Source organism: Siphateles boraxobius, unplaced genomic scaffold, assembly GCF_051911475.1.
Source record: "Siphateles boraxobius isolate OS27281-9 unplaced genomic scaffold, OSU_SipBor_1 204, whole genome shotgun sequence".
In the NCBI taxonomy this organism is placed as follows: Eukaryota; Metazoa; Chordata; class Actinopteri; order Cypriniformes; family Leuciscidae; genus Siphateles; species Siphateles boraxobius.
In genome coordinates this window covers 824,421-851,764 of record NW_027508816.1, presented here as the reverse complement: position 1 = coordinate 851,764, position 27,344 = coordinate 824,421, and the positions used below count along the sequence as shown (strand labels likewise).

Below are 27,344 nucleotides of genomic sequence, written 5' to 3'. Positions count from 1 at the left end.
ACAGGTAAACTTCACTCTCAACGATCCCGACACACGTTATACAACTCCGACAGACAGGTAAACTTCACTCTCAACGATCCCGACACACGTTATACAACTCCGACAGACAGGTAAACTTCACTCTCAACAAACCCAACACACGTTATACAACTCCGACAGACAGGTAAACTTCACTCTCAACGATCCCAACACACGTTACACAACTCCGACAGACAGGTAAACTTCACTCTCAACGATCCCGACACACATTATACAACTCCGACAGACAGGTAAACTTCACTCTCAACGATCCCAACACACGTTATACAACTCCGACAGACAGGTAAACTTCACTCTCAACGATCCCGACACACGTTATACAACTCCGACAGACAGGTAAACTTCACTCACAACGATCCCGACACACGTTATACAACTCCGACAGACAGGTAAACTTCACTCTCAACGATCCCGACACACGTTATACAACTCCGACAGACAGGTAAACTTCACTGTAAACGATCCCGACACACGTTATACAACTCCGACAGACAGGTAAACTTCACTCTCAACGATCCCGACACACGTTATACTGCCGTGTCATGCCGGATTGACAACGCAATTCATTTCATTATGAGCTTTTCTTGTCTTCCAGACAAAATCATTGATTTTTATACAGTAAAAACTAAATGTGACCCTTGATCACAAAACCAGTCACATGTCGCACGGGTATATCTGTGGCAATAGCCAACAATACATTGTATGGGTCAAAATTATCGATTTTTTTTTTTATGCCAAAAAATCATAAGGATATTAAGTAAAGATCATGTTCCATGAAGATATTTTGTACATTTCCTACCTTAAATATATAAAACATTTATTATTTTGAGTGGATGCAGCAAAATCGCGAACATTAAAGAACAACTTTAAAGACGATTTTCTCAACGTTCTGATTTTTTTGCATCCTCAGATTCCAGATGTTCAAATAGTTGTATCTCTGCCAAATATTGTCCTATCATAACAAACTATACATCAATAGAAAGCCTATTTATTCAGCTTTTCATGTGATATAAATCTCAAGTTCATAAAATTTACCCTTGTGACTGGTTTTGTGGTCCAGGGTCACAAATATGAGAGCTTTTATAAAACTTATAATCATATGAGTTTGACATGTCAGATTTCACTAGCTGTAATTTATAGCTCAGTCATGACAGAATAAACGTTTAGCATGGTAATGGTCATGATAAGTTAATGTATGGTCTTGCTGCTGCTGAGACACACACAGATGAGTGAAACACACATGAACCCCTGCACAAACACACTTGTGCAGGAACTTGTGTTCTGCTGCTCTGAACCGCAGGTTAGGTGTAACAGCAGTGACTGAAGTCCTGTTTACCTGGCGGTGTAGCTTAAATATCTATCATCCTGCACCAGAGCTGGGACTTATTTACTGGTCACTGAGTCTATCTGTGTGTATCTGTGCTGGTTTGAACCATGTGTGCCCGAGCCGTTTGTCTAAAGCTTACCGTTTAGAAGCGTCTGCCAGTAACCAGACCTGATGTCACAGTAATCTGGGAGAGATTAGTGAACTGCTTACAGCAACACTGAAGCCAGACTGTTTAAATGTTAGCGGAATAGGGAGCTTGAAGCTCATTGGCTGAGAGATTACCAGTGGAGGACCGATTGGTTCATTCTGGCAGATTACACATCAGAAACTTTACATAAGAATTTTACATGTGAAATTACTCCATACAGAGTTTCAGGCATTAGTGCATTGGTACATTAAGCCATGCATTTACATTTAATTATTTAGCAGACCCTTTTATCCCAATCGACATACAAATGAGGAGAGCAATAGAAGCAGTTAAACCAACGACAAGACAATATTAAAGTGCTGTGACCCTTCCCAGTTTGGTCTAACGCAGTATAGTGGTAAAAAATAAATCTGCATTGTTTATCCTTTTGATCTTTCATTCATACAAAAATCTAACCTTTCATTGAAGTAAAAGAATGGAAAGTGGGGGGTAAATCACATTATGAAATGAATGCTTTTCTCCAAAACACGCTGGCCATAATTATTGGCTCCCTGTTATTAAATACTTTTTGCAATCTCCTTTTGCCAAGATAACAGCTCTGAGTTTTCTTCTATAATGCCGGATGAGTTTGGATTACACCTGACCTGAGATCAGAGACTATTCCTCCAGACAGAAGCTCTCCAGATCTGCAGATTCACCAGTTCATGTTGGCGCTTCTCCTCTTCAGTTCAGCGCACTCGTCTTCTATAGGGATCAGTTTAGGGGACTGGGACGGTCATGGCAGATTTGGTTTTGTGCTCAGTTACCCATTTTTGTGTTGATTTTGATGATTGTTTTGGACCGTTGTCCTGATGGAAGATCCAAACACGGCCCATTATAAGATTTCTAGCAGAGGCAGTCACGTTTAGATTTTTTGAATGAAAGATCAAAAGGATAAACAATGCAGATTTATATTTTACAGGCATTTTTGATCATATTTACCCGGGGTGCCATTAATTCTGAGCACCACTGTATATGTAATTATTATTATTTATTTTTTTTAATTTCATGTTACTCTACTTTTAACTAATTTGGTTAATGTTTTTTTCATATTTACAGGGACAATGCACATTAATACACATTTCTCTAAATGTGCCAGTTTAGCGATTACAGCTCATTTTCAACGTTAGTCTCTGGCTGTGTATTTGTTTTTTAAAAAGCATGCAGAATAATAAGAATAGTCTAGATAACACACATCTCAGGGCTGGATGATAAGGATGGCCCAGAGCCCGTGCTTAATCCTCACTAAAGCTTATCATTTACACATGACTTGCCAGTTTAAACATTAAAGCTATTTTTAACTATTCAAGCGCTAGAAAAGGTGAAAGATAACTTAATTCGTTGCTCACACTTAACTTTTATTTTATTGATTTATTTATTTTATTTTTGTGGAGGAGCCTGTGAACATTTTGGCAGGGCAAGTTAAAATTTCATCCGCTTGCCCAACCGGGCAAGTAGGACAATCCTCAGTAATCCGCAGCCTTTTAACACACTTTAAAACTTTTCTTATTACATTTTTCAACAGAAAAAAAAATCAGGATCTTCAGAGCATGAAGCCAGTGAAATTTAAGTTTCTTAAAGATATGTTGATGTAATTAGGTACGGATCAACTTGGCATGCCTTAACTGAATCCAACAGGGCTTGTGATCAAAGATTTAAAAGATGAGCACAAATAGAGATTTTTTTATATCTCATGACCAGTTGGTGGCGCTGTGCAGAAACTGGTCTGGTACCCTCAGGTCATGATTGTCTTAACACACTCCAGGTTTGGTCTAAATTCGTGAAAGTGTTGCTAAGTGTGCCTTACATCCATTTCGACATGCTCTTCATCAAATTCATTTGAAAGTTATTCAGGTAACACATTACAATAAGGTTCACTAGTTAACATGAACTAAGAATGAACAATACTTCTTCAGCATTTATTAATCTTAGTTGATATTAATTTCAAAATGTACTAATACGTTATTAAAATCAAAGGTTGTATTTATTAACATTAGTCAATGCACTGTGAACTTACATGAACAAACAATGAACAGCTGGATTTTTATCAACACATTAACAAAGATTAATAAATGCTGTAACAAAAGTTTTGTTCATTGTTAGTTCATGTTTGTTAATACATTAACTAATGTTTACTATTGAACCTTGTTGTAAAGTCTTACCGTTATTCGAATACATTTTGACTAATCAACTTGAATAAGTAGAAGATTATCTGATTCGATTTTCCTGATGCTGAACGATCTCTCTCTGTGTGTGTGTGTGTGTGTGTGTGTGTGTGTGTGTGTGTGTGTGTGTGTGTGTGTGTGTGTGTGTGTGTGTTTGTGTGTGTGTGTGTGTGTGTGTGTGTGTGTGTGTGTGTGTGTGTGTGTGTGTGTGTGGTGACGCAGGTCAAGGGCCTGGAGCAGGAGAACGAACACCTGAACCAGACCATCTCCTCTCTCAGGCAGCGCTCTCAGGTCAGCGCCGAAGCCCGTGTCAAAGACATCGAGAAGGAAAACCGTGTGCTGCACGAGTCCATCAAAGAGACCAGCAGCAAACTCAACAAGATGGAGTTCGAGCGCAAGCAGCTCCGCAAAGACCTGGAGCACCTCAAAGATACAGGAGAGCGAGCCGAAGAGCTGGAGATGGAGGTGCGACGCCTGGAGCGAGAGAAGGAGAGTCTGCAGAAGCGTCTCTCGGCTCAGGCCATCACCTGTGAGAAGGTGGAGGTGTTGGAGAAGGAGAACGCAGAGCTGGAGGCCGAGAGCCGGAGACTGAAGAAAGCAGCCGACGCTCTGAGGAACCTGTCCTACCAGCTGGAGGTGCTGGAGAAGGAGAACCGAGAGCTGGACCAGGAGAACCTGGAGCTCAGGCGCATGGTGGAGTCTCTGCGGTCCAGCGGAGCTAAAGCCACACAGCTGGAGCTGGAGAACCGGGAGCTGGAGAGCGAGAGAACGCACCTCAGGAAGAGCCTCGAGCTGATGAAGGCGTCGTCCAAGAAGAACGAGCGTCTGGAGGCGAGTAACCAGAGCCTGGACGCAGAGAACCAGCGGCTCCAGAAGGGCCTGGAGAGCGGCAACCGTAAGATCCAGCAGCTCGAGGGAGAAGTGGAGGAGCTGGAGCTGGAGAACCACAGTCTGCAGAAGAGCCTGGAGCAGATGAAGATCTCCAGCAAGAGCCTGGAGCAGCTGGCGCAGGAGAACGGCTCTCTGGAGGCCGAGAACACACAGCTGGAGAGGGACAAGAAGCAGCTGGAGAAGGAGAACAAGCGGCTCAGACAACAGGCTGAGATCAAGGACTCCAAACTGGACGAGGACAACCTGCGCATCTCTCACCTGGAGAAGGAGAACCGTGCGCTCGGCAAGGAGATCCACGCTCTCAAAGACACGTGCAGTCGCACCAAAGACCTGGAAAAGGACAACAAGGAACTGGTGAAGCAAGCAACCATTGATAAGAAGACTCTGGTCACTCTGAGAGAGGTGAGCCTCACCTCAGGAGGAACAAACACACATGCCGTGTCCAAATACCCACACTTGCGGTCTTTGCTCTTGACCACTTGTCTACTTGCATGATGTGTTTCCTCTATTTGGCCCAAGTGTTCAAGTAGGCTTAAAAAGACTGCAAGTGTGTGTAGAACTTTTGATTACTCAAAAGATTACACTTAAAAAATGCAAATGTTTACAGAGCTTTTATTTATTTCATTTTCAATACTTTGCATTTTAAAATAAACTTCTCCATGTCTGTTCAGTAGTCGCTGTGTAACTATCAGAAGACACATTTAAAATTGTGGTCCTTCTTATTAAGTGATAACAACAGTTGCAAATGTTGTACAAAATAGGCCATCACACAGGGCCGGCTCTAGCCATTTGGTTGCCCTAGGCGAGATTGAGTTTTGCACACAACCCCCTTAATTAAAAATACTTACAAATGATAAGTATTTATTAAACTAAACAAAAATTCTCTTATAGTCTCTCCAAAACTTCAACAAGCAAATTATGACTTCAACAGTATAATAAATTTTTCATACAAATGCTACAAAGAACGTTCAATGATATTTCTATCATCCTACATAGTTGCATTGTACAAATACATTTTGTCTGACCATGTAACTTGTAGTATATACATTACAATTACTACCACCACTACTATTGTTACTAATCTATTAGGCTGCTACAAGGCTAAGGGGGTTTCGGGGGTATGCCCCCCGTAAGAACATTTTGCGTATTTTAATGGTAAAATTCATCAATCTGGTGCACTTTGAGAGTTAAAAATTAAAAGCTCCAACCCATATTCAGTGTGCAAATTGAACAAAGAAAAATTGTAGACTGAGATTAGAAGACTTACCTCTATACTGGGCTTTCTTTTTATCTTGTTGCTTTCTCCGTTTTCGTCCCTGTGCACCAGAGGGTTTCGATCAACGCGCCAGCAGCTGAGCACTTGCCTAACATAACGTAACGTAACCCCCCACCCCGATAGGAAATGATCGACAATAATCATCAATTCAATCTAATAATCAGGTTGACAAGTAATTAAACGTGTGACTGAGGGGGCGCCTTAGGATGATCATGTTTACTAAACGTGTTTTTGTTTCGCTTGTCCTTCTAATTCTGTGATTAATGGGAAGTTGGCCAAGGGCGACACTAGAGGGCTTGCTTTGTGTGGCTTTGACACTAGAGGGCGCCGCGCTCGCGCCCCCAACACATTTGTCGCCCTAGGCAACCGCCTAGTTCGCCTATAGCCCTGCCATCACACACCATACTCATCTTTGCACCAATAAAATGTGCAACACTTTGATTTTACTACCAAGTTATATGCATCTAATTAATTTAAATTACAGTAAAAGGTTTTCCTCAACATCTCGCAATTTCGGGGCACATGAGTTCCCAAACATAATGCATGATGGGATACTCTCAGATAGTGTGGGTTTAGTGTGCATTGAGGGCACTGCACTTTGGCATTTTTAAGACATGGGACAGTCTTGTGCACTTACTTACTGCCGCACGCGCTCTCAAGTGGCCGAGGCCGTCAGTGTGTGTATTTGGACCAGGCAACGGTTTTAGATGCGGTGCATGCTTGATTGTGGATTTCTTGCATGACCCTTTCTTGCATGTTGTGATGTTTCCTGATGTAGGACCTAGTCAATGAAAAATTAAAGACTCAGCAGATTAACAATGACCTGGAGAGACTGACCCATGAGCTGGAGAAGATCGGTCTCGATAAAGAGGGTCTTCTGGGTGATGACGAGAGCTCAGATGACAGGTAATTCACACACTTCATATTGCACTGTAGTTCAGGGATTGTCAGCTATCCTGCAGAGTTCAGCTCCAGCCCTGATCAAATTCGCCGGCCTATAACTTACTAGAAATCCTGAAGACCTTGATCAGCTGGTGTAAGTGTGTGTGATTAGGGTTGGAGTGTTAGACTTCCGCATTGTTTGTCATTTTGACGGACATGGTCATAAAAATTCCATTATAATCTATTATTACCCGTCATTTTAACTTTCATATTTTAATGATAATAAGCCATTTAATAAGCTCTGTTTTTGTTCACATTTTAATTTATAAACATATAGGCAAGATTATGCATTTATTTGTTTATGAAGAGAAAGTTGAACAGAGACTGTGCGTCACTTTTCGGGTTTCATCATGAATGTTTGTCCAATAAATTGCAATAACCTTTGTGCTTTTGATATGAAACAAAGTCTCAGATTTCAAATTCTGTCTTTTTTTATCACAAAATTCAAACAATAAATACTGTTTTGTCGCTCTTTGAGGCGCGAGAGACTGTAGCGCCTGAGTTAAAGTGAAGAGGAGTGCGAGTGAATGCAGTCAATCCCTTCCTCTTTACTACCTTACAGAACGAAATAAACATGAATGAACATCATACAAATATGTTGAAAGATACAGTCCAACTTACCAAAATCCGTATCATGTCTCTCATGTTATCGCTCAATCAGTGTTTCAACTACAGAAAGACGTCAATAAAACAGCTTGTAAACAAAGTGACGTAACTCAGAAAAGCTATGCGTTGAACATTAACAAGTCAAGTCAAGTCATCCTCATTTATATAGCGCTTTTAACAATGTAGATTGTTTCAAAGCAGCTTTGCAGAGATAAACATATAATTTAAGGTAACAGAGATTGGTTTGGTTTTATAGTGGTTCTTGAATAATGTTTTTTCCAGCTAAAGTTAGTTTTGATTGATTCACTTCCGTCTAAATGATCATTTGTTATTAAATTAGGGGCCGCTAAGACGACACCGTTCTCTCTAAACAGACTTTAAACGTGAACCTGTGATAGACGCTGATGGCGTTCACATGCGCATTAAGAATTGATTCTATTGTTATGTGCGTTTGAATATATGTGCGCAGGTTTGTAATTCCTTACAAACCATGCCTAAACAAACTACTTGTCTATAAATTTTGATGCAGAATTTTTATTTTATCTGATCACTTTGGGTAGGTACGCGAACCGAAAAATTCCACAAGGCTTTATCTGTAGAGTGGTATAGGGATCCTCCATAGGGAGAGGCTAGTTGGCACTTCAGCACTGCATTGTCATCGGGTCCAGGCGAAAGTCCTTCGTCAGACCTGGAAACGGCCTGGATCCGGCAGGCTGCGGGAAAACCTCGGGATAAACAAAGACACTAAAATTAGCGTAGATGCCATTCTTCTTATGATGTAACGAGTACATCAGGATATGAGGGAAGTGTTCCCAGTTCCGGCTGACCTAATCTAAGCAGCCTAATATTGAATTATAGAAGGCTATAGAGTGTTATGTGAATGCTAGGTCAAAGAGATGTGTTTTTAGTCTAGCTTTGAACTGACAGACTGTGTCTGCTTCCCGGACAATGTTAGGAAGATTGTTCCAAAGTTTTGGTGCTAAATAGGAAAAGGATCTACCGCCAGCAGTCGATTTAGATATTCTAGGTATTATCAACTGGCCGGAGTTTTGAGATCGCGATAGACGTGAAGGACTATAATGGGTTAAGAGCTCGCTCAAGTACTGCGGAGCTAAACCATTTAGTGCTTTGTAAGTAATCAGCAATATTTTAAAATTTATACGATGTTTAATAGGGAGCCAATGCAGTGTTGACAGAACCGGGCTAATATGGTCGTACTTCCTGGTTCTGGTAAGAACTCTAGCGGCTGCGTTTTGAACTAGCTGTAGTTTGTTTATTAAGCGTGCAGGGCAACCACCCAGTAGAGCATTACAATAATCTAGCCTTGATGTCATGAACGCATGAACTAGTTGTTCCGCATTTGTCAATGAGAGCATATGACGTAATTTAGATATATTTTTAAGATGGAAAAAGCGCTTTTACAGACACTAGACACGTGACTTTCAAATGAAAGATTGGTATCAAAGAGCACACCCAGGTTCCTAACTGACGACGAAGACTTAACAGAGCAGCCATCAAGTGTTAGACGGTATTCTAGGTTATTACGTGTGGAAGTTTTTTGTCCAATAATTAGAATCTCTGTTTTTTCAGAATTTAGTAGTAGGAAATTACTAGTCATCCAATTTTTAATATCAACTATGCATTCCGATAATTTTGTGAATTGGTGAGTTTCGTTAGGTTTGGAAGAAATATAGAGCTGAGTATCATCAGCAAAACAGTGAAAGCTAATGCCATGTTTCCTAATGATATCTCCTAAGGTAGCATGTACAGAGTGAACAGCAACGGTCCTAGTACTGAGCCTAGTGGTACACCATACTGAACTTGTGATCGATAAGACATCTCTTCATTTACTGCTACAAACTGATAGCGGTCAGATAAATATGATTTAAACCATGCTAATGCAATTCCACTAATGCCAACATAGTTTTCTAGTCTATTTAAGAGAATGTTGTGGTCAATGGTGTCAAATGCAGCACTAAGATCAAGTAACACTAATAGAGAGATACAACCACGATCGGATGATAAGAGCAAATCATTTGTGACTCTAATGAGAGCTGTCTCAGTGCTATGGTGCGGTCTAAATCCTGACTGGAAATCCTCGCAGATATCATTTCCTTTAAGATGGGAACACAGTTGTGAGGATACTGCCTTTTCTAATATCTTTGACAGAAAAGGTAGATTTGAGATCGGCCTGTAAGTGACTAATTCTGTAGGATCAAGTTGTGTTTTTTTAACAAGCGGTTTAATCATAGCCAGCTTAAAGGTTTTTGGTACGTATCCTAGAGACAAAGACGAATTAATGATGTTAAGAAGCGGATCTATGACTTCTGGAAGCATCTCTTTCAGTAGTTTAGTCGGTATAGGGTCTAACATACATGTCGTCGATTTAGATGAATTAACGAGTTTGCAAAATTCTTCCTCTCCTATGGCAACAAATGAATCAAATTTTACCTCAGGGAGACCATAACGCACTCCCTGATGCGATGCTGTAGTAGACGGTTGCATAGTTATAATTTTGTCCCTAATATTATCAATCTTATAAGTGAAGAAGTTCATAAAGTCATTACTGCTGTGTTTCTTGGAAACTTCTGGGCTTGAAGCTTTCTTTTTCGTTAGTGTAGCCACTTTTTCAAATAAATACCTAGGATTATGTTTATTTTCTTCTAATAGGGTTGAAAAATAAGCAGATCTAGAAGCTTTTAAAGCCTCTCTGTAAGCAATCGAGCTCTCCTTCCATGAAATCCGAAATACCTCTAGTTTTGTTTTCTTCCAGTTGCGCTCCATTTTTCTGGCTGCTCTCTTTAGGGCCCGGGTGTGCTCGTTGTACCACGGTGTTGGACTATTTTCTTTAATCTTCTTTAAGCGCAACGGAGCAACTGTATCGAAAGTGCTGGAAAGGAGAGAGTTAAAAGTTTCTGTTGCAATATCAAGTTCTTCTAAGCTATCTGGGATGCTGAGACGATGAAACTGATTAGGAAGATTATTGATAAATAAATCTTTAGTGGCAGAAGTGATAGGTCTAACATACTTGTAACACGGAGTTGTCTTGTCAGCCTTGGCTAAATGTAATTTACATGAGACTAGATAATGATCTGAGATGTCGTCGCTCTGCTGCAGAATTTCAACAGCATCAACATTGATTCCATGTGATAATATTAGATCTAGAGTATGATTACGACAATGAGTAGGTCCTGACACGTGTTGTCTATCTCCAATAGAGTTAAGAATGTCTTTAAATGCCAATCCCATTGCATCTTTTCCATTATCTACATGTATATTAAAATCACCAACAATTAGGACTTTATCTGCAGTCAATACTAATTCTGATAGAAAGTCAGCAAATTCTTTGATAAAATCTTTATGGTGCCCTGGTGGCCTGTATACAGTTGCCAGCAGAATTCTCAAACTTGATTTATCGTTTACATTATATATTTTTACATTAAGCAATGTAATTTTACATTAAACTTATAGTCAGCAAGAGCCACTCGCCACCAAGTGGACAGGGGTGAGAATTACACTTACAATTTACAATACATCACTCTCCGTGTAATCTGCCAAAACGACGGACTGATTTTAGATTTTTCTTCTATGAAAAAAATCCGTCAATGATGGAAAATTTTCGGTTAACGCAACCTCTGGGTAGGAGCTAAACTGATCTCTGAACTCCTGCTGTAGTTACTAGGGCTGCAACAACTAATCAACATAACTGATTAGAATCCATAATGAAACAGTCCAAAACAATGTGGATTAATCTGGTCTGTGTGTTGTTCACAGAAAACCTAATCATTCAGTGCCATGGTGTTTCCATCTGAGACCATCACTGTACCATGGCTCATGTGGCACAGCGCTCTTTTGAGACACGAGCACTGTGTAAAAACCTTCCTCTTTTCACAGGCTTACACTGTCCTTGGTTTTAATGTTGAATTTTGTCTTTCTTGTTTTTTAGATATTTATCCTGTTGTACAGCACATTGGCCAACTACTGTTGCTTTTATTGTGCTATATAAATAAAAGTTGATTTATTGATTGATTGAGAAGGGCCAGAAATATCAGGAAAGAAAATAGCTTGTAGCATGTGTTTACATGAATGCTGGAGTCATGATTGTCTATCTTATTTCATGTTTCTCAGGTTTAAGCTTCTGGAGTGTAAACTGGAGTCCACTCTGAGATCGTCTCTGGAGATTAAAGTGGAGAAGATCTCGGCTCTCGAAGCCCGACTGCAGGAGTCCTCCAACCTCAACCAGCAGCTGCGCCAGGAGCTCAGAACGGTTCGCAGCGGCTAACGCATACGCTAGGGGTTTGTGTGGGTGTGTGCAGTAGACCGTGACTGTAGATTGTGTGTTTTCAGGTGAAGAAGAACTACGAGGCGCTGCGCCAGCGTCAGGAGGAGGAGTGTGCGGCCCAGAGCTCGCCGGCTCGAGGACGAGAGGAGCACAGCGTCAGTAAGTGGGAGAAGGAGAGTCAGGAGGCCACACGAGAGCTTCTGAAGCTCAAGGACCGGCTCATCGAGGTGGAGAGGAACGTATGTACCAGCAGCTCAGCTCTCTCAGAATCAGGGCTGGGACAATATTTCGATTCTGAGCTTAGTGTTTAACAGCAGTGCTTTAGGCTAGTTTTTTAACCACACACTCAAATGCTCACAAAGAAGAGCGCCCGTGCGCTCGGCTGAGTCTGAATATGTTCTCAGAATGCTTCTGTGACGCGAGATTAATGTGAACATGCTTGTAATTAGCTTCAACCTTGCAAACTCTATGAAAGATTATTTTATAGAAAGGTTAAGTGGTGTGTGTAAGGCATTGGAAGCCAGCAGATTACAGCTGTTTCTGAAGCACACAGCTCCATCTGCTGTTAAAAACTAAACTCAGAATCGATTCAAGAGAGAATCGCGATGCATCGATTTATTGTCCCAGCCCTAGTCAGAATGCCTTTACGTTACCAAACCAGTTGCTGATGTTGTTGTTTGAGCAGAACGCCACTCTTCAAGCGGAGAAGCAGGCTCTGCGCACGCAGTTAAAGCAGCTGGAGTCTCAGAGCTCTAATCTTCAGGCTCAGATATTAGCACTACAGAGGCAGACCGCGTCTCTACAGGAGAACAACACCACGCTGCAAACGCAGAACGCCAAACTACAGGTCAGAGCCATCATCCACTCAAACTGTGTTTCTCTGTCCGACTGAGCATCACTGTGTGACAGACGTATCTCCTCGTGAATGTAACAGGAGTTTGGTTGTAATTAGCTTTTCAGGAGAGTTGCACACAACGATCTTATACTAGCCGCGTTTCCATTATCTCCTAAATTGCACAAATTGAAATTGCGAATGGAAAATACGCCCAATGGGAACAAGTCCAATTTCGCAAAAACTCCCATATCACAAAAAATTTTTTACACTCGCATGAGGTGGTTTTTCAGGCTGTTCGAAAAAGGAATGTTTTGCAAGACTGCAATAGAAACAGAAATGCCACAATTTATCAAGCGCTTTAAGCAGATATGAGTGAGAAACACCCAGAAACACCTCATACAGTAGGCGGACAACCAGAATAATACTTTTACCGCCGCCGTTCTGCCTGCTCATTCAGAGCGTTTGAAAGCTGGTAGCAGAGGAATTCACGTGAAACGTAGTTGAAATAATTCATAATCACAATACTGAAATTGAATAAATAATGAAAACTTAAAACATTGCAATAGAAACATATTAAGCTACATCAATGAGGCTTTGCAAGAGCATAAGATGTTGATTTAGCAGTTTTCAGACGGTAGCTCAGTGGTCAACGCAACAACATGAGCCTAGCGGAGCTTCCAGCGACCCGTGTTCGAATCTCATTGTAGCGTATACTGTTAACCGATGGTGGCCGACAGCGTTAATGTTTTACTGTTCTTGATGCTTAACTGTTTTTTAGTGAGTTTATTGACTGTTTATTTATTTAAAGTCAAGCGTTTTGTTTAATTAGCAATGGCAAATTACAACCTAAATTTGCTACATTTCTGTAGAGCCGCTTCACAGACAACAAAACTGAAGAAAATGAAGAAGCTTGTCTTTAGTCTGCTAAATTATTGTGTAAAAAACACTAAAATTACTTTTAGTGAGTTTGAAACCCCATCAAACATTTCAAGTTTTAAATAAAGTGTCGGGACAGTTTATTTTTTATTTAAAACAGCTGCATGGAGTTAGTTTCATTACCTTTGCGATGCAAAATAAGAAACACAGAATCTTATTCTTGCGACATTTTAAATTTGTATTGCCAAAGAAATTGCAGCTAAAATAAACAATTAAAACAGTACAAAAAGAAAATAGTCCAAAGCAACATAAATTAAGAACATGCGTTTTTCTTTGCCTCTCTCTCGCGCTGGATCTCTTTTTAGCTAGTTTATTTAGTCTCCCTCACTGCGGGTCTCTCTCGAAATTAAACATTTCAGGGTAAAAACACATCATACAGCTGATAATACTGTATATGTCGCTGCGTGTCATCCATACAAATCACGGAAAAAATACAGTAACCAATTATTTAGCCTTTGTTGCTTCAAAGACACAGCCTTGTTGAATTCACCTTACAATAAAACGAGGCTGATCGTGAATTGAAGGGCTCTGTATCTGCTGATCTCATTCGTTTCTTGGCATGAACGCGTTTCGTCAACAGTTAATGTTTAGATAATGCCAGATTGTGGACAATCATACACACTCCTCAAACACTCTAAGATATGGGGCCTGCATTTGGACACATCGAGAGATTTATCCTTAAAATAATTTTGTCTTTGCTCATCAGGCTGGCTATCCGACACTCTCCATATGAAAGAGGAACATTAACACCTATTGTCCTGCACACACTGAACTGTCCCTCCAAACCCCACAGCCTATCACACACACACACACACACACACACACACACACACACACACACACACACACACACACACACACACACACACACACACACACACACAGGCTATCTGAGTTTGAGATTGACTTAAAACAAAGTTCTAAGCGCAATTCACGCTTAAATCGCTATTCTAGCCATTTAAGTGTTGATAATGAAGGAATTCAATGATTTAAGCTACATGTAGGCCTAGTGATATTTCTGTCATAAAAGTTTATTACTAAATATTTAATTATTTCAATAATTTAAGAAATAAAACTGGTTTGGGCCAGTTTTTTCCAAGCAAAACTATAATCTTCAAACGCATGTTCTCATGAATTCTCATTTGTTGTCATGAACAAAATGTTCAACTCAATATTAAATTCTACAGGGATGGTTGGATCAACCAAGGTGCATGCAATTTGTGAATTAAGTTTTTTTATTATTATTATTATTATTATTCAAATAAATCTCGAACCACGGTGCTTCTTGGTACTGCTGCTAAACTAAATAACATTTATGCCTATGAAATTAACATTGGTATTATTATACAGATGTAAAGTCGTTCTGTTGGATACTATTTGTTCCTTAGTGTAAAATGGAAATGCATGGTAATTTTATTTTATAAATATAAGCAAAAAACTAAATGGTGTAACAGAGTTTTAGAACTAGACAAATCTCTCTGCATTAATAGCCTAAATATAAAACGTAACTACAGTAGTCCACGTTTGATCGGGCTTTGAACCCGTGTCATCTTAATGTTCGAACCGTAAGTTCTACCGCTCGGCCATGTCTTAACTCACTGAGAAACCCCCGAACGTTTGTTTCTCCAGTGTGTGTTCGCTCACATAAGCGAGAAAACGTTTTGTCGTTAGCCTATTGTGAGTGTAGGCCTACTTTACATGAAAAAAACTAGACCTTTTACAGTTTTAAAAGATGATTTTATTTTAGCTGTTATGAGAAAAATAAATTCAAGTGAACGCGCCGCCGCATTTGTCGAAACTCTAATTCAATGCCAGAATAAAACCCGATTTTAGAATATGCACTCGGCGTGGTGTGTCAAAATACTTAATTATAAACTTCAAAATTATAAACTTCAATATTTCGTTCAAAACCACCTCAAAACACTTTGTGACATTTTAAAAAGCCATGAATCGATGTATTAAGGCCACTGGAACCAGGATCGTAACTGAAACGCGCTGCATGTTATCTCTCAATACAGGAGCAGAAGCGCTGGTTCAGATTTTATTGTTTGTTTTTTAAACGTGCGTGTTGTATATTTAAAATATATATATATATATATTTGATATGGTATATTTAGGCTAATTATAGCATTGATTACTGTGGAGGGGGGAAATCCAAACTCCAAAATTCTTTCTGCATGGAACCCCAAGTTTTATTTTCAATAACTGCATTTGAAGACGTAAATTCAGTCAATCTGTTGGATGAGATTTGTTCCTTAGTGTAAAATGGAAATGCATGGTAATTTTATAAATAGGCTACCATGTTTATTCAGGATTTGAAACAGTGTCATCGAAATGATTGAAACCTAAGTTCTACCTCTCGACCACAACTTTTCTCACTGAGAAATGCCCAGAAGTTGGGTTGTTCAGCAATCAGTGTGCGCGCATGCGAGAGAAGCGCTCTTCAATCTTCTCATTCCTCAGTTTAGCGTCATTGATTGCACCCAATTTATTTTCACTGACTGCGAGATAGGCCTATTTTAACTTTTGATTCATAAAATGTTCTGCTCTAAAAGTTTGCTATATTCTATTTAAAATGTAGGCTACTTATACAGTACATAATTACGTTTTGCTAAATGTCCCTTTGCGCCACCTGGTGGTCATTTCGCGAACGACTTTGAAATTCGACTGGTTTATTTTTGTCCACCGTGGCGGTAATAGGCATTCTGGTTGTCCACCTACTGTATGTGCCGCTCACAGTATAAGGCTCTTTCCTTGACATTAATGCTTGATAACAAGCCTACGCCTCCTTCCATTAATAATAATGGCCAGTGCGGTGGCTGCGATGTACGTAAACCTACCAACATCCATCGCCATGATTTTTGGAATGACTTATGAGAGGGAAAAATTATGTTTTAGTTGCATAACATCGGTTAATAGAAACGCCGTCATTTTACAATAGTTTGTTATCTACATCTAGAAAATATTGCAAAAGATTTGTGCAAATCTGTAATGGAATCGTGACTCCTGACGTCTGTCGTGTGCGCAAGCTAAACGACTTTTGGCATGAGTTGAAGTGAAAGAAAGTGATGTGTTCACAGGTGGAGAACTCAACACTCAACTCTCAGAGCGCCGCTCTCATGTCCCAGAATGCCCAGCTGCAGACGCAGCAGTCCAGCACAGAGTGCGAGAGAGATGTGGCCATACGAGAGAAAGAAGACCTGCGCTCGGTGTACGATCTGCTGCTACACGACCACGAGAAGCTGTCCGCCCTGCACGAGAGACAGGCGTCCGAGTACGAGGATCTGATCGGCAAACACGGAGAGCTGAAGAGTGGCCATAAGAGTCTGGAGGGGCAGCACCGAGGCCTGGAGAACAGGTACATCACCTCACAACCAGAGCAGTCACTTTAAAGGTGACATATCATGCCCCTTTTCACAAGATGTAATATAAATCTATGGTGTCCCAGAATGTGTTTGTGAAATTTCAGCTCAAAAATCCCCCCAGATCATTTATTATAGCTTGGCAAATTTCCCCTTTATGGGCGTGAGCAAAAACTTACCGTTTGTGTGTGTCTCTTTAAATGCAAATGAGCTGCAGCTCCGCCTCCGTTCGAGCTCCAGAAACTCCAGCACTAACAAAACAGGCCAATCTCACTCGTCCAGAATCCCAGAATAACCAGTAGCGAGTGCAGCCTTACGGAGAGACTCAGGAAGAGTTTCTGAATGTTAGTGGAGACATTTATGGTTGACACAGTTCCTGAGGTCTTTACAGACAGCTGAGACATTTTTTTCCCATGTAAACTCCAAAAACGTGAATCTGTGAAAACGCTGACGGCGTGCACATGCATATCACGTGTTTAGTGTATAGGTATGCGCATGTAAATATATATGTGCGCCGACGCGTAGTCTTTCTTTACAAACCGACATTTGCCAAATTACTTTTCTGGCAGCATAATATAGAATTTTAGTCGCTTCCACGTATAAAGGGAAGTCTCAAGGCAATCAGACACTGTGATCTAGTTTGCCATGTAGATGATCGTGGTACTGTGTGAAGCATTAGTGAGCTGTGTGTGTGTGTGTGTGTGTGTGTGTGTGTGTGTGTGTGTGTGTGTGTGTGTGTGTGTGTGTGTGTGTGTGTGTGTGTGTGCAGGTACAATCAGCTTTTGAAGCAGAAGACTGAGCTGGAGCAGCTGGAGAAGGAACTCAAAGCAGACCGAGAGAAGATGATCTCTGACAACAAGAGCCATCAGGACACCGTTGCACAGTTCCACAGACTCAGCGCCGAGCACCAGACGTGAGTGTAATGATGAGGGAACCTCTCTCTCTCTCTCTCTCTCTCTCAGGTGACGCTCATGAGCTTGTGTCCTGTGTGCAGGCTGAACTCTGCACACCAACAGCTCCTGAAGGACAGTGAGCTCCTGCAGGCGGATCATAAGAGTCTGAAGACTCAGCTGAACACGGCCCGTCTGGAGCAGACCCGTCTGGAGGCCGAGTTCTCCAAACTCAAGGAGCAGTACCAGCAGCTGGACATAACCTCTGCCAAACTCACCAACCAGTGCGAGGTACACACTTCATGACCTCTGCCAAACTCACCAACCAGTGCGAGGTACACACTTCATGACCCCTGCCAAACTCACCAACCAGTGCGAGGTACACACTTCATGACCCCTGCCAAACTCACCAACCAGTGTGAGGTACACACTTCATGACCCCTGCCAAACTCACCAACCAGTGTGAGGTACACACTTCATGACCCCTGCCAAACTCACCAACCAGTGTGAGGTACACACTTCATGACCTCTGCCAAACTCACCAACCAGTGCGAGGTACACACTTCATGACCTCTGCCAAACTCACCAACTAGTGCGAGGTACACACTTCATGACCTCTGCCAAACTCACCAACCAGTGCGAGGTACACACTTCATGACCTCTGCCAAACTCACCAACCAGTGCGAGGTACACACTTCATGACCCCTGCCAAACTCACCAACCAGTGTGAGGTACACACTTCATGACCCCTGCCAAACTCACCAACCAGTGTGAGGTACACACTTCATGACCCCTGCCAAACTCACCAACCAGTGCGAGGTACACACTTCATGACCCCTGCCAAACTCACCAACCAGTGTGAGGTACACACTTCATGACCCCTGCCAAACTCACCAACCAGTGTGAGGTACACACTTCATGACCCCTGCTAAACTCACCAACCAGTGCGAGGTACACACTTCATGACCTCTGCCAAACTCACCAACTAGTGCGAGGTACACACTTCATGACCTCTGCCAAACTCACCAACCAGTGCGAGGTACACACTTCATGACCTCTGCCAAACTCACCAACTAGTGCGAGGTACACACTTCATGACCTCTGCCAAACTCACCAACCAGTGTGAGGTACACACTTCATGACCTCTGCCAAACTCACCAACCAGTGCGAGGTACACACTTCATAGCCCCTGCTAAACTCACCAACCAGTGCGAGGTACACACTTCATGACCTCTGCCAAACTCACCAACCAGTGTGAGGTACACACTTCATGACCTCTGCCAAACTCACCAACCAGTGCGAGGTACACACTTCATAGCCCCTGCTAAACTCACCAACCAGTGCGAGGTACACACTTCATAGCCCTTGCTAAACTCACCAACCAGTGCGAGGTACACACTTCATGACCTCTGCCAAACTCACCAACCAGTGTGAGGTACACACTTCATGACCTCTGCCAAACTCACCAACCAGTGCGAGGTACACACTTCATAGCCCCTGCTAAACTCACCAACCAGTGCGAGGTACACACTTCATGACCTCTGCCAAACTCACCAACCAGTGTGAGGTACACACTTCATGACCTCTGCCAAACTCACCAACCAGTGCGAGGTACACACTTCATGACCCCTGCCAAACTCACCAACCAGTGCGAGGTACACACTTCATGACCTCTGCCAAACTCACCAACCAGTGTGAGGTACACACTTCATGACCTCTGCCAAACTCACCAACCAGTGCGAGGTACACACTTCATGACCTCTGCCAAACTCACCAACCAGTGCGAGGTACACACTTCATGACCTCTGCCAAACTCACCAACCAGTGCGAGGTACACACTTCATAACCTCTGCCAAACTCACCAACCAGTGCGAGGTACTCACTTCATGACCTCTGCCAAACTCACCAACCAGTGCGAGGTACACACTTCATGACCTCTGCCAAACTCACCAACCAGTGCGAGGTACACACTTCATGACCTCTGCCAAACTCACCAACCAGTGCGAGGTACACACTTCATGACCTCTGCCGTACACACTTCATAACCTCTGCCAAACTCACCAACCAGTGCGAGGTACACACTTCATAACCTCTGCCAAACTCACCAACCAGTGCGAGGTACTCACTTCATGACCTCTGCCAAACTCACCAACCAGTGCGAGGTACACACTTCATGACCTCTGCCAAACTCACCAACCAGTGCGAGGTACACACTTCATGACCTCTGCCAAACTCACCAACCAGTGCGAGGTACACACTTCATGACCTCTGCCGTACACACTTCATGACCTCTGCCAAACTCACCAACCAGTGCGAGGTACACACTTCATAACCTCTGCCAAACTCACCAACCAGTGCGAGGTACTCACTTCATGACCTCTGCCAAACTCACCAACCAGTGCGAGGTACACACTTCATGACCTCTGCCAAACTCACCAACCAGTGCGAGGTACACACTTCATGACCTCTGCCAAACTCACCAACCAGTGCGAGGTACACACTTCATGACCTCTGCCAAACTCACCAACCAGTGCGAGGTACACACTTCATAACCTCTGCCAAACTCACCAACCAGTGCGAGGTACACACTTCATGACCCCTGCCAAACTCACCAACCAGTCCGAGGTACACACTTCATGACCTCTGCCAAACTCACCAACCAGTGCGAGGTACTCACTTCATGACCTCTGCCAAACTCACCAACCAGTGCGAGGTACACACTTCATGACCTCTGCCAAACTCACCAACCAGTGCGAGGTACACACTTCATGACCCCTGCCAAACTCACCAACCAGTGTGAGGTACACACTTCATGACCCCTGCCAAACTCACCAACCAGTGCGAGGTACACACTTCATGACCTCTGCCAAACTCACCAACCAGTGCGAGGTACACACTTCATGACCCCTGCCAAACTCACCAACCAGTGTGAGGTACACACTTCATGACCCCTGCCAAACTCACCAACCAGTGCGAGGTACTCACTTCATGACCTCTGCCAAACTCACCAACCAGTGCGAGGTACACACTTCATGACCTCTGCCAAACTCACCAACCAGTGCGAGGTACACACTTCATGACCTCTGCCAAACTCACCAACCAGTGCGAGGTACACACTTCATGACCTCTGCCGTACACACTTCATAACCTCTGCCAAACTCACCAACCAGTGCGAGGTACACACTTCATGACCCCTGCCAAACTCACCAACCAGTGCGAGGTACACACTTCATGACCTCTGCCAAACTCACCAACCAGTGCGAGGTACACACTTCATGACCTCTGCCAAACTCACCAACCAGTGCGAGGTACTCACTTCATGACCTCTGCCAAACTCACCAACCAGTGCGAGGTACACACTTCATGACCTCTGCCAAACTCACCAACCAGTGCGAGGTACACACTTCATGACCTCTGCCAAACTCACCAACCAGTGCGAGGTACACACTTCATGACCTCTGCCAAACTCACCAACCAGTGCGAGGTACTCACTTCATGACCTCTGCCAAACTCACCAACCAGTGCGAGGTACACACTTCATGACCCCTGCCAAACTCACCAACCAGTGCGAGGTACACACTTCATAACCCCTGCCAAACTCACCAACCAGTGTGAGGTACACACTTCATGACCTCTGCCAAACTCACCAACCAGTGCGAGGTACACACTTCATGACCTCTGCCAAACTCACCAACCAGTGCAAGGTACACACTTCATGACCTCTGCCAAACTCACCAACCAGTGCGAGGTACAGACTTCATAACCTCTGCCAAACTCACCAACCAGTGTGAGGTACACACTTCATGACCTCTGCCAAACTCACCAACCAGTGCGAGGTACACACTTCATGACCTCTGCCAAACTCACCAACTAGTGCGAGGTACACACTTCATGACCTCTGCCAAACTCACCAACCAGTGTGAGGTACACACTTCATGACCTCTGCCAAACTCACCAACCAGTGCGAGGTACACACTTCATGACCTCTGCCAAACTCACCAACCAGTGCAAGGTACACACTTCATGACCTCTGCCAAACTCACCAACCAGTGCGAGGTACAGACTTCATGACCTCTGCCAAACTCACCAACCAGTGCGAGGTACAGACTTCATGACCTCTGCCAAACTCACCAACCTGTGCGAGGTACACACTTCATGACCTCTGCCAAACTCACCAACCAGTGCGAGGTACACACTTCATGACCTCTGCCAAACTCACCAACCAGTGCGAGGTACACACTTCATGACCTCTGCCAAACTCACCAACCAGTGCGAGGTACACACTTCATGACCTCTGCCAAACTCACCAACCAGTGCGAGGTACACACTTCATGACCTCTGCCAAACTCACCAACCAGTGCGGGGTACACACTTCATGACCTCTGCCAAACTCACCAACCAGTGCGAGGTACACACTTCATGACCTCTGCCAAACTCACCAACCAGTGCGAGGTACACACTTCATGACCTCTGCCAAACTCACCAACCAGTGCGAGGTACACACTTCATGACCTCTGCCAAACTCACCAACCAGTGCGAGGTACACACTTCATGACCTCTGCCAAACTCACCAACCAGTGCGAGGTACACACTTCATGACCTCTGCCAAACTCACCAACCAGTGCGAGGTACACACTTCATGACCTCTGCCAAACTCACCAACCAGTGCGAGGTACACACTTCATGACCTCTGCCAAACTCACCAACCAGTGCGAGGTACACACTTCATGACCTCTGCCAAACTCACCAACCAGTGCGAGGTACAGACTTCATGACCTCTGCCAAACTCACCAACCAGTGCGAGGTACACACTTCATGACCTCTGCCAAACTCACCAACCTGTGCGAGGTACACACTTCATGACCTCTGCCAAACTTACCAACCAGTGCGAGGTACACACTTCATGACCTCTGCCAAACTCACCAACCAGTGCGAGGTACACACTTCATGACCTCTGCCAAACTCACCAACCAGTGCGAGGTACACACTTCATGACCTCTGCCAAACTCACCAACCAGTGCGAGGTACACACTTCATGACCTCTGCCAAACTCACCAACCAGTGCGAGGTACACACTTCATGACCTCTGCCAAACTCACCAACCAGTGCGAGGTACACACTTCATGACCTCTGCCAAACTTACCAACCAGTGCGAGGTACACACTTCATGACCTCTGCCAAACTCACCAACCAGTGCGAGGTACACACTTCATGACCTCTGCCAAACTTACCAACCAGTGCGAAGTACACACTTCATGACCTCTGCCAAACTCACCAACCAGTGCGAGGTACACACTTCATGACCTCTGCCAAACTCACCAACCAGTGCGAGGTACACACTTCATGACCTCTGCCAAACTCACCAACCAGTGCGAGGTACACACTTCATGACCTCTGCCAAACTCACCAACCAGTGCGAGGTACACACTTCATGACCTCTGCCAAACTCACCAACCAGTGCGAGGTACACACTTCATGACCTCTGCCAAACTCACCAACCAGTGCGAGGTACACACTTCATGAGCTGTAATGGACACTGTTAATCTCTGCAGGGAATTAAATTTCAGCCAAATTCTTAACCAAAAATTATAATAATCTGATTATAATTCATCTATTCATGAATTTACCTCAGAAGGGTGTAACTTTGTGAAAACTTCACATGTTCACACTAGACCCGGAAGTGCTGAACCATTCACATAGAAGAAATTAGACGTGCATTATTGCATATATCTTGCTGGTTCGTCTTCCACTTCACATGTTTTTGCTCGTTATTTGTCATATTGTCTGTTGTGAATGGCTCTATGCTGCCCAATCTCATGTCAACATGTGAAGTTCTCCATGAACATGGTGATGTACAACTCTGTGAACTAAAACGTTGTTTTCAAACAAAGGCATGTGGAGGGTAACCGTGTGTGTGTGAAATGTGTCCTGTAGCTGTTAAGCCAGTTGAAGGGGAATCTAGAGGAAGAGAACCGGCATTTACTGGATCAGATCCAGACCCTGATGCTGCAGAACCGGACCCTGCTGGAGCAGACCATGGAGAGCAAAGACCTGTTCCACGTCGAGCAGAGACAATACATGTATTTATACACGCTTATATTCACACTTTCATTCTACTCTCATTCTTGTTTATGTTCTAAAACTATTTCCCTGTAGTTGACCTCAGCTCCTATGTGCAAAAAGTCTGATGCTACTCTCTCTCTCTCTCTCTCTCTCTCTCTCTCACTCTTTCTCACACACACACACACACACACACACACACACACACACAGTGATAAACTCAATGAGCTGAGGAGACAGAAAGAGAAACTTGAGGAGAAGATTATGGATCAATATAAGTTTTATGACCCATCACCACCTCGAAGGTAAGCGTTGCCATCTCACACAGCTCAGCGGATGTGTTTATAACATGGGTTTAACTAGGGATGCACCGATCCGAAACTCAGTATCGATACTTCAAGTGTTTTGAGGTCATTACAGTATAATGTGAGATAGAAATTTAACACTGAAGCCATTAAATTCAAGATCATGTAAACTTTTCCCTCCGCTGCGGCTGTCAATCATTCTTCATTCAGCATTCAAACAGCGCGTCACGTTCGGTTACGAAAGTCAACTCAATTAAACTCTCTCCAAGATGATTCATTGTTACTATTATTATACTTGATCTGTAGATAAAGGTCTATGGTTTCACATAAAACAACTTTACCTTGCTGGACTGTATTGCTGTAACTAAATCATGTTACTTTCTACCGCGTCTGTTAGATCACAACACTAGAGTCAGCACTATAATTGTTCTTCACGCGCGCAGTAACTGAAATTTAAAACTGTTAAAAGAAAAGGCTCAATAAACTATTGCATAGGTAGATACTGTATAATACCCTACTCATCAATATGTCTTTCGTTTGTGCTTTGAACTTTTCAATGCGGACTCGACGCACTGTGACTGTTGCTTCAAGCGCATCATTCTGCGCTCGGGATGAACAGAGTTTGTAAACTCTGTTTTTATAAAGAGCTGTGCTATACATTTAAAAAATGTCTCAATTGTATAGTAGCCTATAGCTATATATAAAACAATTTATCTTGTTTTTCATGAATGTATTTTACAACAATACAAAGAGCAATGTGTAACGTTTTACCAGATTTAGTGTTACACTTATTGTCTCTTATTTCTTTTTTTCACTAAATGTTCAGATTTTATACAATTATTGTGCACTTGTGATTTTTCTAGACTAAATTTTACTGCTGAATTATCCACTAATCTAGTTTATAATTTTTTTTATAGATTATGATCATATATTTTTTGGATTTGTTTTTCTTTATAATGACGTTGTCTGTATTTAGTAGATTGTGTTTAACACACAAATGAGTGATTATCAGTTCAACACACAGAGAGTTATATAAAATCTACTTGATTTAAAACAAAAACTGTGTTGGTATCGGATCCGCTTTGGTATCGGATCGGATCGATTCTGAAAAAAGTGGTATCGGTGCATCCCTAGGTTTAACTGTAGTAGAGACCCCATGAAGCCAAGTTTTGTTGCTTTTAGTCTGTCTATTATCTTTGAGGAATTCTGTATTCTGGTGTAGTTTAGAAACATTGACAAAATTTGCTTTTACAAGATACATTTAAAATGTACAGTCTTTCTCTACTGAAATTCACACTCTTAGAAACATTGATAACTCACAACGCACTGGAGAAATGTTGTCCAATCAAATGATTTCTGGAACGAGAATGTCCCTCCCCCTTTAATTATGATACCACTGGCTCGGCCACTCATTCACTTTTTCTATATATGGGCCATTCAACAGAATTGGTACAAACTGCTGCCGCACAACCAAAAAACAAATTAAAAAGCATTTAAGTATTCAAATTTTAGATGTTTACGAAGATCCTTCTATTATTTAGTTTTATCTATATGTTTACATGAACAATAAATAAAGTAATCCGGTTGATGTGCGTGTTTATATTTCACAAGCTTCAAATCGGAATAGATTTTTTGACATGCGCACATTGCACGAATACTGCCGCTGTTCATGCATAACCATTCTCCTCTATTGGTTCTTTATTTGTTTTAAACAGCAGGCTTAATTTTTACAGACTTAGTATTTATCCGTCTCTGGTCATGATTTGGAGGCAATGAGCATATGAACCGCTGTGCCGCTGCTTATAATTATCCCGCAGTAAAACCCCGCGCCTAAAACCAGTCGTCTGTGGATGAGAGTCTGAAACAAGGACTGGTGGGACGTTGTTCTGCGCCACTTCACACACGCTGAGTGAAATGAGAATTTTAGGATAACAGGACACTCATTTAGATGACACTTTATTCAACAGGAAGAACGGCTCGTTCCGTGCGTCATACGTCATTACGCTATTTCAGCGTCATTGCACATGCGCAGTCCTTTCAGTTTCGGTTTTCAATCCGATCAAGTGTTTACATGTCCTCTCGATCGGATTACAAAAGGAATTACCCACCGGTTACAGTTTATTTTGATAGTCCACTTTAGACATTCTACTAACTATAAGTATTAGTGTACTGTAGTAGACTGTCAGTAGACTGGTAGGTTATGGTTAGGGGTTCGGGTTAGGAGAATAAGTTGACTTGTAGTTGGCAAGTTACTTGTAGTCAGTAGAATATTTGTTGGAGGACTAACAAAATAAAGTGTTAGTAAATATTAAGCAGACAGTCTACTAATACTCTAATGACAGTTAGTTGACATGCAGCTGCAAAGTTACTTGTACCTAGTAGAATGTCTAAAGTGGACTATCGAAATAAAGTGTTACCAAACCACCCCTTTCAATCCGATTGAAATTCCAATCGGATCAATTTTAATCAGATCGATTAAGGTGTTTACATGAAAGTTTTTTAGTCCGCTTGAGCAGTCAGACCGATTACAAGGTTCCGTGTAAATGCAGCTATAGCCTCTCTTTCATTGTAGATAGGTACCATCATTTTGAGGGAAACGTGTCTGAAAATCTGTGTGTAACTTTGGAACGTCACTACCAAACACCTTTTTTCTTTTTTAGTAGGTCGTCACATTTATTTAAATATTGCTTTTTACAATAGAGATTGTTTCAAAACAGCTTTACAGAGATAACAGGAAATAAATGCAAAAAAGTTTGTTTCCAGAAGAAAATAGCTTCACAGTCCAGCTTGAATTCAGTGATATTTCATTTTTGTTTTAAAAAGTTATTAATTTAGTTCATTTATATATATATATATATATATATAGCTGCTCTGGAGTAAACCGTGATGTCATCATCCAGCTCAGTTCAGTTCCTTTATAATAGTGTCAATGCAGGCAGATCAATATTATAGATGAATATTAAATTAAATGTTAAATTTAATGTCCCCAACTAAGCAAGCCAAAAGCCAATGGCAACAAAGGTGAAAAAAAACAGTGTCAAGGAACCAAAACTCCATCAGTGACAGAATGGAGAAAAAACACTTGGGAGAACCCAGGCTCAGTCGCTCAGTTCTCCTCTGGCCAACGAACGAACTGTGTATGATTATGATTCAGGCAGCATTACAGGTCAGAGGTCAGATTGGTTTGGAACATTCAGAATATTATCCAGTTCATCTGGTTGAAGATCGGAGGCATCCCGCA

General features: G+C 42.3%; 1 protein-coding gene across 7 annotated transcripts in view; it reads left to right on the top strand.

Annotated features, from left to right (window-relative positions):
- The window catches only part of ccdc88ab (coiled-coil domain containing 88Ab), a 134,352-nt gene that overhangs the window by 67,651 nt on the left and 39,357 nt on the right, over positions 1 to 27,344 (top strand). For all 7 annotated transcript variants that reach the window (XM_077237555.1, XM_077237553.1, XM_077237552.1 and 4 more), the window contains exons 15-24: positions 3,941 to 5,011; positions 6,664 to 6,791; positions 11,562 to 11,700; positions 11,781 to 11,954; positions 12,401 to 12,562; positions 16,567 to 16,844; positions 17,618 to 17,761; positions 17,843 to 18,029; positions 23,673 to 23,818; positions 24,011 to 24,103. In XM_077237555.1, coding sequence (XP_077093670.1) covers positions 3,941 to 5,011; positions 6,664 to 6,791; positions 11,562 to 11,700; positions 11,781 to 11,954; positions 12,401 to 12,562; positions 16,567 to 16,844; positions 17,618 to 17,761; positions 17,843 to 18,029; positions 23,673 to 23,818; positions 24,011 to 24,103 — 2,522 coding nt within the window. The remainder of the gene's footprint in view (positions 1 to 3,940; positions 5,012 to 6,663; positions 6,792 to 11,561; positions 11,701 to 11,780; positions 11,955 to 12,400; positions 12,563 to 16,566; positions 16,845 to 17,617; positions 17,762 to 17,842; positions 18,030 to 23,672; positions 23,819 to 24,010; positions 24,104 to 27,344) is intronic.